Source organism: Bos javanicus, chromosome 1 (assembly GCF_032452875.1).
Source record: "Bos javanicus breed banteng chromosome 1, ARS-OSU_banteng_1.0, whole genome shotgun sequence".
Classification (NCBI taxonomy): domain Eukaryota; kingdom Metazoa; phylum Chordata; class Mammalia; order Artiodactyla; family Bovidae; genus Bos; species Bos javanicus.
In genome coordinates this window covers 100,110,244-100,122,648 of record NC_083868.1, presented here as the reverse complement: position 1 = coordinate 100,122,648, position 12,405 = coordinate 100,110,244, and the positions used below count along the sequence as shown (strand labels likewise).

The 12,405-nt window shown below is 39.2% G+C and overlaps 1 protein-coding gene across 7 annotated transcripts in view; it reads right to left on the bottom strand.

Annotated features, from left to right (window-relative positions):
• Positions 1 to 12,405, bottom strand: part of ZBBX (zinc finger B-box domain containing) — a 125,410-nt gene that overhangs the window by 49,359 nt on the left and 63,646 nt on the right. For all 7 annotated transcript variants that reach the window (XM_061416798.1, XM_061416816.1, XM_061416807.1 and 4 more), the window contains one exon: positions 11,384 to 11,558. In XM_061416798.1, the coding sequence (XP_061272782.1) occupies positions 11,384 to 11,558 (175 nt within the window). The remainder of the gene's footprint in view (positions 1 to 11,383; positions 11,559 to 12,405) is intronic.

Sequence of the window (12,405 nt, the reverse complement as noted above, 5' to 3'; positions counted from 1 at the left end):
TGAACACCCAGGACTGATCTCCTTCCGGATGGACTGGTTGGATCTCCTTGCAGTCCAAGGAACTCTCAAGAGTCTTCTCCAACACCAGAGTTCAAAAGCATCAATTCTTCAGCGCTCAGCTTTCTTCACAGTCCAACTCTCACATCCATATATGACCACAGGAAAACCATAGCCTTGACTAGATGGACCTTTGTTGGCAAAGTAATGTCTCTGCTTTTGAATATGCTGTCTAGGTTGGTCATAACTTTCCTTCCAAGGAGTAAGCATCTTTTAATTTCATGGCTGCAGTCACCATCTGCAGTGATTTTGGATCCCCCCAAAATAAAGTCTGACACTGTTTCCACTGTTTCCCATCTATTTGCCATGAAGTGATGGGACCGGATGCCATGATCTTCGTTTTCTGAATGTTGAGCTTTAAGCCAACTTTTTCAGTCTCCTTTTTCACTTTCATCAAGAGGATTTTTAGTTCCTCTTCACTTTCTGCCACCATGTTTAAATACATGCTAGTTTAACAATGTATTGTTTAGAGAAGCATACATGCAATAAACCACAGGAAATTAAGGGAATGAGAAGTACAAAATCCAACCTAGTGATAATCTCTTAAAGGGAGGGAAGAGGGCGAGAAGAGGTTCTTATTGCATTGTTTTTCTTTATAAAGTATATAAATTTTATAAATATTCTTTTTATCTACTATCTTAGAAAAAGGAAAATATTTATAAATGTATACATACAATATACATACACAAAAACAGTAATATTTATAATACTTTGAGGCAAAATAATCACATATTTTATCAACAGAAGTTCTCATCTTGATGATTTCTCCACAACAACCACACTGTGATTCCTCTCTAGCTTATTGTGCTACAACAGTTTTCCTTGTTCTCTAAGATCCAGCCATACACGTCTCCCTTCACTTGCATTAACACAATATGGAACTCTCCATCATGGAGTGCTTTGCACATGTTAATCTGTCTCTACATTTCAACTCATTTTCTAGACCTCAACTTGAACCTTGGCTTCTTAGAAATCCTTTTTTTGATCATTAGTATAAGTCAAAGTCCTAACAGGAAAGAGAAAACTCAAAGGGGTAATTAGAAGAAGGCCAAATGAAGGAACTAACTTATAATCAGGGAGTAGAGCTGAGCAAACAAGTGATGTTGAAGCACTCAGAGGCCAAAAATAGTGGAAAGCTGTTACCAACCTTAGGCTTGAGAGGACAAAGTGTTGTAAGTAGTTATGGAAAGCAATAATTGTGAACAAAAGGTAATCTGAGTGTTGCTAATAACATAGGCGGACAATGCAGTGACTGCAAAATCTGAGTACATCAACAAAGAGAGGGAGAGTGATACCTCTCCCTTTTCTTCTCACCTTCAATGTTTTGCTGGTGTCTCCAATTAGCCAAACCCAACTAGAAGCCAGAGAACAAGGGAGCTATGTGATGCAATCTCTAGAGTCAGCCTCTAGAGGCATCAGTTCAGTTCAGTTCAGTTCAGTCGCTCAGTAGTGTCCGACTCTTTGCAACCCCATGAATCGAAGCACACCAGGCCTCCCTGTCCATCACCAACTCCCAGAGTTCACTCAGACTCACGTCCATCGAGTCAGTGATGCCATCCAGCCATCTCAACCTCTGTCCTCCCCTTCTCCTCCTGCCCCCAATCCCTCCCAGCATCAGGGTCTTTTCCAATGAGTCAACTCTTCACATGAGGTGGCCAAAGTACTGGAGTTTCAGCTTCAGCATCATTCCTTCCAAAGAACACCCAGGGCTGATCTCCTTCCGGATGGACTGGTTGGATCTCCTTGCAGTCCAAGGGACTCTCAAGAGTCTTCTCCAACACCACAGTTCAAAAACATCAATTCTTCAGCGCTCAGCTTTCTTCACAATCCAACTCTCACATCCATACATGACCACTGGAAAAACTATAGCCTTGACTAGACGGACCTTTGTTGGCAAAGTAATGTCTCTGCTTTTGAATATGCTATCTAGGTTGGTCATAACTTTCCTTCCAAGGAGTAAGCGTCTTTTAATTTCATGGCTGCAGTCACCATCTGCAGTGATTTTGGAGCCCTAAAAAATAAAGTTTGCCACTGTTTCCACTGTTCCCCATCTATTTCCCATGAAATGATGGGACCAGATGCCATGACCTTCGTTTTCTGAATGTTGAGCTTTAAGTCAACTTTTTCACTCTCCTTTTTCACTTTCATCGGGAGGCTTTTTAGTTCCTCTTCACTTCTGCCATAAGGGTGGTGTCATCTGCATATCTGAGGTTATTGATATTTCTCCTGGCAATCTTGATTCTAGCTTGTGCTTCTTCCAGCCCAGCGTTTCTCATGATGTACTCTGCATAGAAGTTAAATAAGCAGGGTGACAATATACAGCCTTGACATACTCCTTGTCCTATTTGGAACCAGTCTATTGTTCCATGTCCAGTTCTAACTGTTGCTTCCTGATCTGCATATAGGTTTCTCAAGAGGCAGGTCAGGTGGCCTGGTATTCCCCTCTTTCAGAATTTTCCATAGTTTATTGTGATCCACACAGTCAAAGGCTTTGGCATAGTCAATAAAGCAGAAATAGATGTTTTTCTGGAACTGTCTTGCTTTTTCCACGTTCCAGCAGATGTTGGCAATTTGATCTCTGGTTCCTCTGCCTTTTCTAAAACCAGCTTGAACATTTGGAGGTTCACGGTTCACGTATTGCTGAAGCCTGGCTTGGAGAATTTTGAGCATTACACTACTGGCATGTGAGATGAGTGCAATTGTGCAGTAGTTTGAGCATTCTTGGGCATTGCCTTTCTTTGGGATTGGAATGAAAACTGACCTTTTCCAGTCCTGTGGCCACTGCTGAGTTTTCCAAATTTGCTGGCATATTGAGTGCAGCAGTTTCACAGCATCATCTTTCAGGATGTGGAATAGCTCAACTGGAATTCCATCACCTCCACTAGCTTTGTTCATAGTGATGCTTTCTAAGGCCCACTTGACTTCACATTCCAGGATGTCTGGCTCTAGGTCAGTGATCATACCGTTGTGATTATCTGTGTCGTGAAGATCTTTTTTGTACAGTTCTTCTATGTATTCTTGTCACCTCTTCTTAGTATCTTCTGCTTCTGTTAGGTCCATACCATTTCTGTCCTTTATTGAGCTCATCTTTGCATGAAGTATTTCTTTGGTATCTCTAATTTTCTTGAAGAGATCTCTAGTCTTTCCCATTCTGTTGTTTTCCTGTATTTCTTTGCATTGATTGCTGAGGAAGGCTTTCTTATCTCTTGCTATTCTTTGGAACTCTGCATTCAGATGCTTATATCTTTCCTTTTCTCCTTTGCTTTTTGCTTCTCTTCTCTTCACAGCTATTTGTTAGGCCTCCCCAGACAGCCATTTTGCTTTTTTGCATTTCTTTTCCATGGAGATGGTCTTGATCCCTGTCTCCTGTACTATGTCATGAACCTCAGTCCATAGTTCATCAGGCACTCTATCAGATCTAGGCCCTTAAATCTATTTCTCACTTCCACTGTACAAATCATAAGGGATTTGATTTAGGTCATACCTGAATGGTCTAGTAGTTTTCCCTACTTTCTTCAATTTAAGAGGCATAGAATCAGGTAAAAATAAGAGAAAATGAATCCAGAGAGACAGTCTACTTAGTTTGCATCTAAACCTCCATTTGTATGTCTGTTTCTCTGCAGAAAGCAAGGAAGAGCAGTAGTGTGCTCAGTCGTGTCTGACTCTTTGAGACCCCATGGACTGTAGCCCACCAGCCTCCTCTGTCCATGGTATTTTTCAGTCAAGAATACTGGAGTGGGTTGCCACCTCTTACTCTAGGGATAGAACCCGTGTCTCGCGTCTCTAGTATCGGTAGGTGGATTCTTTACCACCAGCAAAAAAAGCAAACAAAACAACAAAAAACCTGAGTCGTGTCTGAAGCACATAGAAAACACAAAGTTCTGTAGTATGAAGCACATAGAAAATACAAAGTTTTCACTGGGTATCATGGTGAAAGCCGCTTAGTCATGTCTGACTCTTTGTGAGCCCGTGGACGATATGGTTCATGGACTTCTCCATGGCAGAATACTGAAGTGGGTAACTGTTCCCTTGTCCAGGGGATCTTCGCAATGCAGGGATCGAACCCAGGTCTACCACATTGCAGGTGGATTCTTTACCAGCTGAGCCACGAGATTTCAATGTAGTGACAATTCCAACTAAATTTAAATGTTAGATACCAGCAGTATGTGTCATATTAGTATGGAGGAAAAACGGGGGAAAAAATAATTACTCAACATAAAACATAGCTGCCATAATTCTTCATTTTGTAGCTGGTTTTGGCTCAGTTGTAAAGAATCAACCTGCAATGCAGGAGACTCAGGTTCAGTCCCTGTGTTGGGAAGATCCCATGAAGAAGGACATGGCACTCACTCCAGTGTTCTTGTCTGGGAAATCCCATGGACAGAGGAGCCTGGCAGGCTACAATCCATGGGGTCATAAAAGAGTCAGACATGACTTAGCAACTAAACAATAACAACTGAATCCTGCCTTGATTTGATTACCATAGCTTCCTTCTTTCACCACCTATTCAATGTTCACCTTACTATCTGCTGATACCTTTTAGCTGGTGGAGTGTCTCAAATCTTCATTGCCAGAGATTCAAGACCATACCCTTCTTTTCACTGGGCTACCACATTTTTTTTCCAATGAACATTATTACTGAACACAGGAAAACAATTAAGTTTGCTGCTGATTTGTTTGCAGATAAAGTCTATCTTTTCTTGACTGTATGATAACAATCCAAGCGTTCCTTCATGCTTGTGCTGAAACAACATGGTCAGTACAGTGACACTTGCTGACTATTAATTCAGTGTGATGAGCCCTCAATGGCAAGGGGTAGTCTCAGCTTCCTGTTACTGGAGGTTCTGCTGGAGTTTCATGTAATGCACGGTACCCTGAAGGAAAAGCACCCCAAACTCACAAGATGTTGTTTCTCAACTGGAACCCATAGTGAACCCATACAGGCTGTTCTATAAAACTATCAAGCCTGCTGGATAGTGCTGCACATGGTAAGATGAGTGAATTTCATGGGTATGAGCCCATTTCTATACCTCTTTCATAACAAAATGAGTGTCTTGCTCTCAGACACTCATTGTGTGAGATACCATGGTGACAAAATAAAGCTTCTGCTGGCAGACACACTACAGGAAGAGAAGGCAAATCTTTTTCTGAAATACATAGCTTCTTTCTGTGAGAACAAATTACTGCCCATGATGGAAAGGGTCCAATATAATCATTCTGTAACAGATACTCCCTGTTCACCAAATCCACTTAGCATCATGACATCAATCTAATAATCAAGCATTATCTTCTGTGTAATAGCAAGACAATCAAGGTTCTTTGGGACTATATAATGCTAGAAAGCTGGAGAATTAATGGAGGTCTGGAGCAAGATTGTGAATGTATACCATAACATCTACCATATGATATCAAACTATTTCTGATTATATTTATTGATAGAAATAGAAAAGAATAATATTTGATATTGGAGCAGCAAACTATAACCTTTGCACCAAATGTGGCCCACCATTTCTGTATGGCTTTCAAGGTAAGAGTAGTTTCTACATATTTTAATGGTTGAAAAAAGTCAAAACAAAGATAATATATTGCAACATGTGAAAATTACATAAAATTCAAATTTGCTTCAAAGACAAGATTCTATTCAAAAACAGTCACACTCATTTCTTAATATATTGTCTTTCATGTTACAATGGCAGAGTTGTATGACCCTTATGAGTGGACCTCAAAGCTTAAAATATTTAAAGTGATGGATATAGAAAATTATAGAAAAATTAGCCGCTGGGTTAGGTTAGTAGCTGTCTCTCATCCAACCATAGAGAATGTGTTGGTTTTCTCCAGTAAAGATGCTGCATCCAGTAAAGCAACTATGTATCATCATCATCTGATCAAGTTTACTCTAACTTGCAGTCATTTTCTAAGATCATTGGCTTTTGTACCAAATACACAAGTTAAATGGAAATGTGCTTCCCTGCTAGCTCAGCTGGTAAAGAATCCACCTACAATGCAAGAGACCCAGGTTCAATCCCTGGGTGGGAAAATCCCCTGGAGAAGGATGTGGCAACCCACTCCAGTATCCTTGCCTGGAAATTCTTCTGGACAGAGAAGCCTGGCAGGCTACAGTCCACGGGGTCGCCAAGAGTCAGACACAACTTGGCGACTAAACCATCATAATAAAAAGCAGTATTCCTGCATCTTTCAAGTCTTTGATGTTGCCATTAATCTTTGCAATTCCCAGAAACTGCAACCCCCTGGTTTTGCTTCCAGCATGGTATTTCAGCATGCACACTGACAAAGAAGGAAGACAGTTCTAGGGTCTTCTACTTATGTACAACCATAACAATCGCCATGCCACAGGTCAGACCATCAATATAGGCATTATTAATGTTACTAAGTATATCCATTCCCATTATATAATCAAGACTGGGAAAATAACCACATAATGGTCCCACTGGCCCGTGGACAAGACAGAATAAAGACAAGACTCCATCTATCACTCTACTTCTATAAATCTCTAACACTGACTGGTGGATTATGATGGTACTAAGGGTCTCCAGAGATAACTGTCAGTTCAGACCCAGGGTCTAATAAACCCTCTGGAAGTTTGGGCATTGTCTTTCCTCACTGCATGTTTATTCTGGTGGTGTCCCTGGTGGCTCACACAGTAAAGAATCTGCCTGCAATGCAGGAGACCAGGGTTCAATCCCTGGGTCAGGAAGATCCCCTGAAGAAGGTAATGGCTATCCATTCCAGTATTCTTGCCTGGAGAACTCCATGGATAGAGGAGCCTGGCAGGCTACAGTCCAAAGAGTCGAACATAACTGAGCAACTAACACTTTCACTTTCACACTTTTACTTTCCTGGTAAATAGCTGTAAATTCTGTAGTGAAATTATAGAGGAAGATGCATCGTATACCCTGTGGCTACACTACAAAACTTTGCAAAAGGACCTAGCATCTATCTCAAGGGGCCTCAGATCTGTGGCCTGGCTTAGGGCTGGGAACTTTATAAAAACTCTGAATTCCCAATACAGTAGCTTAAGACGGGTCTCTGCATCAGATAGAAATTTTCTACTCAGAAAAAAACAGGAGAGTATACAAAATTTTTTCATTCCTATGTACCCCAATTAGTATCACAGATCTCTGTGAACTGAAACAATCAATTACTAGTCTTCCTTACCCCTTATTTTGGTAATTTTTTCACTAAAACTTTGATAATTATATACCAACTTCTGGCCTCTACCATTCCAGGTTGCTATGATTCCTTTGAAATTAGGCAGTCAATTCCATCTAAGTATCTCCATCTGCAATCTTTAGCCTATAGAGGAAAGCTACAACACATCAGTTCTTCTATCATTTTTTAAATACTATGTCTTCAAAGTGCACCAATCATAAAGGTATTTCTATAGAAGACTTAGTCCCTTTCAAAGTAGAAGAGTAAAAAAATAAATAAAAATGTGAAAACACAAAAAAAGGGCACATAAAATAAGAGTCATTGAGAGTAATACTGGGGTACATACTAAAACAGGGTATTCAAACAAAATCTTGGAAATATTAACAAAATTGATGTATCATGAACAACATAGGGAATATATTTGAAAGAAAGAACATCATTAAGAAGAAAATCAAATTCTAATTGTGAAGAAGGTGCATGATATTTGACATTAGGAATTAAACTATGTTTCAAAAGAGCAGTAAACAGGAGAGTTCCCTCATTGGAAAAAAGAATGAAAATAGAAACCACAAAATTAAACACTTTCAACTAAGCTACATGATTTAAATTTATTATCTAGCATTTTGTCCTTAATGAAAAGCAGTTGGAAAGCTCAAAAAGATTCTGAGTAATAAAATTAATAAATTAAATACTCTAAAAGTATAATTTCCCTCAAAAGAACCTGGCAAACAAGGCAAAGACTCTGCACACTTCAGTCATCCAGGTCTTCAGTGTCTAGAATATGGTTGTAAAAATAACCAAGGAAAAATAAAAACAAGAAATATTTCTTCAAAAAGAAAGAAAAACAAGAAAAATTAATTATCCCCCTGAACTTCACAGCAGTCCTTGAAATATATTTCTCAAGACACATATAAAAAAAAGTTATTTACTTTACTGTCTCATAGATCCTCTTGTTTTATATGTTGTAATTACAGTTCAATAAAGGAACAGTTGTTCTAACAAAAACTTTCTGCTAGAACAGGAGGAGCTGAAAGAATCCAATTCTCTATTCACTTGACAGTCTGAATTTATGCAGGAAACAAAGGCAAATATATCCCCAAGGCCCATTCAATTCAGTTCCGTTCAGTCACTCAGTCGTGTCCGACTCTTGGAGACCCCATGAACTGCAGCACGCCAGGCCTCCCTGCCCATCACCAACTCCCAGAGCTTACTCAAACTCATGTCCATCTAGTCTGTGATGCCATCCAACCATCTCATCCTCTGTCGTCCCCTTCTCCTCCTGCCTTCAATCTTTCCCAGCATCAGGGTCTTTTCGAGTGAGTCAGTTCTTCGCATCAGGTGGCTAAAGTATTGGAGTTTCAGCTTCAGCATCAGTCCTTCCAATGAATGTTCAGGACTAATTTCCTTTGGGATTGACTGATTGGATCTCCTTGCAGTCCAAGGGACTCTCAAGAGTCTTCTCCAACTCCACAGTTCAAAAACATCAATTCTTTGGCACTCAGCTTTCTTTATAGTCCAACTCTCACATCCATACATGACTACTGGAAAGACCAAAGCTTTGACTAGACAGAACTTTGTTGGCAAAGTAATGTCTCTGCTTTTTAATTTGCTGTCTAAGTTGGTCATAGCTTTTTTCCCCAAGAAGCGTCTTTTAATTTCATGGCTGCAGTCACCATCTGCAGTGATTTTGGAGCCCAGAAAAATAAAGTCTGCCACTGTTTCCATTGTTTCCCTATTTGCCATGAAGTGATGAGACCAGATGCCATGATCTTAGTTTTCTGAATGTTTTAGTTTTTTGAGTTTTAAGCCAACTTTTTCACTCCCCTCCTTCACTTTCATCAAGAGGCTCTTTTGTTCTTGGATTTCTGCCATAAGTAAAAAACACTTATGAAAAGGCAAAGAAGCCCACTCAGGGTTCTATAAATATTAAACCACTAAACCAATGGTCACACAGTGACTACTGTGTGACTACTTGAAGAGTTATATCAAACTATTATCCCAATGTTAATAGCTTCTGAACACTGCATTTATATTCACAGAGAATGGAGATAAAATCAGTTTTATTTTAAAGCATTCACTTTATTTATTTTTTTTTGCAGATGTGATTTTTTTTTAACTTTACAATATTGTATTGGTTTTGCCATATATCAACATGAATCCGCCACAGGTTTACACGTGTTCCCCATCCTGAACCCTCCTTCCTCCTCCCTCCCCATACCATCCCTCTGAGTCGTCCCAGTGCACCAGCCCCAAGCATCCAGCATCGTTCATCAAACCTGGACTGGCGACTCATTTCATATATGATATTATTCATGTTTCAATGCCATTCGCCCAAATCTTCCCACCCTCTCCCTCTCCCACAAAGTTCACAAGACTGTTCTGTACATCAGCATCTCTTTTGCTGTCTCATATACAGGGTTATTGTTACCATCTTTCTAAATTCCATTATATATGCGTTAGTATACTGTATTGGTGTTTTTCTTTCTGGCTTACTTCACTCTGTATAATAGGCTCCAGTTTCATCCACCTCATTAGGACTGATTCAAATGTATTCTTTTTAATGGTTGAGTAATACTCCATTGTGTATATGTACCACTGCTTTCTTATCCATTCAGCTGCTGATGGACATCTAGGTGGCTGCCATGTCCGGGCTATTATAAACAGTGCTGCAATGAACATTGGGTACACGTGTCTCTTTCAATTATGGTTTCCTCAGTGTGTATGCCCAGCAATGGGATTGCTGGATCATAAGGCAGGTCTATTTCCAGTTTTTTAAGGAATCTCCACACTGTTCTCCATAGTGGCTGTACTAGTTTGCCTTCCCACCAACAGTGTAAGAGTGTTCCCTTTTCTCCACACCCTCTCCAGCATTTATTGCTTGTAGACTTTTGGATCACAGCCATTCTGACTGGCGTGAAATGGTACCTCATAGTGGTTTTGATTTGCATTTCTCTGATAATGAATGATGTTGAGCATCTTTTCATGTGTTTGTTAGCCATCTGTATGTCTTCTTTGGAGAAATGTCTATTTAGTTCTTTGGTCCATTTTTTTATTGGGTCATTTATTTTTCTGGAGTTGAGCTGCAGGAGTTGCTTGTATAGTTTTGAGATTAGTTGTTTGTCAGTTGCTTCAAATGCTATTATTTTCTCCCATTCTGAAGGCTGTCTTTTCACCTTGCTTAGAGTTTCCTTTGTTGTGCAGAAGAAGCTTTTAAGTTTAATTAGGTCCCATTTGTTTATTTTTGCTTTTATTTCCAATATTCTGGGAGGTAGGTCATAGAGAATCCTGCTGTGATGTATTACTAGAACTAATCAATGAATATAGTAAAGTTGCAGGATATAAAATCAACACACAGAAATCCCTTGCATTCCTATACATTAATAACAAGAAAATAGAAAGAGAAATTAAGGAAACAATTCCATTCACCATTGCAATGAAAAGAATAAAATACTTAGGAATATATCTACCTAAAGAAACTAAAGACCTATATATAGAAAACTATAAAACACTGGTGAAAGAAATCAAAGAGGACACTAATAGATGGAGAAATATACCATGTTCATGATTGGAAGAATCAATATAGTGAAAATGAGTATACTACCCAAAGCAATTTATAGATTCAATGCAATCCCTATCAAGCTACCAACAGTATTCTTCACAGAGCTAGAACAAATAATTTTACAATTTGTATGGAAATACAAAAAACCTTGAATAGCCAAAGCAATCTTGAGAAAGAAGAATGGAACTGGAGGAATCAACCTGCCTGACTTCAGGGTCTACTACAAAGCCACAGTCATCAAGATAGTATGGTACTGGCACAAAGACAGAAATATAGATCAATGGAACAAAATAGAAAGCCCAGAGATAAATCCATGCACCTATGGACACCTTATCTTTGACAAAGGAGGCAAGAATATACAATGGATTAAAGACAATCTCTTTAACAAGTGGTGCTGGGAAAACTGGTCAACCACTTGTAAAAGAATGAAACTAGAACACTTTCTAACACCATACACAAAAATAAACTCAAAATGGATTAAAGATCTAAATGTAAGACCAGAAACTATAAAACTCCTAGAGGAGAACATAGGCAAAACACTCTCCGACATACATCACAGCATTCACTTTATTTAAAAAAAAAAAAAAAAAACTGTACCTGATTTTGCTGCATGTAAGTTCTGTGTCTCTTTGTCATCATGATGTCCAGTTCTCCACTGACTTAAAACTTTCTGAAAGGATTGGGCAGAAGCTTCTTCATTGAAAGGCACTTCACTCAAGGGCTTGTCTCTTGGATTCGCACATTCTTCTTTTTTTGTTGTTGGATCTTCTACCTAAACCAATTAAAAGTATATCTAAGTGTGCTTTACCAAATGTTCTGTATCTTAAAATACAGGTAACACTAATTATTGAGCATTGTGAAATCACACATTTTTTTTTACTTCAAATGTTTTTTTATTTGTACTTATTTATGTGCTTTTCTGATTTCTTTAAAACTCTACAGACAGTTATATATGGTATCTTTGGAAATATTAAACCTAAAGCCTATAGGATTGAGGATTTGTCACTATGTTATTCATGAGGGTTTTCTCTGGAAAGCAGTGACAGCCTTGCATTTAACCCTACTTCTCCAATCTCCTGCTCCCTGCAACCTCCCCACAGCAGAAAGAGCAGTTTCATTACCATGTAAATCTGAGATGGTTCCTCTGCTCCAAACCCTCCAAGACTGAAACCCTCAGTTCCTACCAGGACTTACAAGGTTGTACACAAGCTTGTCTTCCCCTGCCTTTCACTCCACTTCCTCCAGTTCTCCCCTTCATTCACCGTGTTCCAGCCAAACTTCTCTTCTTGCAATTCTAGGAACCCATCAAGCATATCCACTCGAGGGCCTCATACTAGCTGTAGCTAATGCCTGAAATGATCCTTCTCCATATTTTCATACAGTCATTCCACTCATTTCATTCAGTCTTGGATCAATGTCACCTGCTCAGAGAATAAGCAATGACCTTACTGATGACATAAAAACAAAGTCATTTCCCCCACTTTCAGATCCCTTATCTGTTTTATTTTTCTTCCAGTAATTTACATCCATGTGAATTTACTCTACATGTGTGTTTACTGCTGATCTCTCCCCATTAGAATGTAATGGGATCAAGAATGTTGACTGTTTCTTCAGGGCCA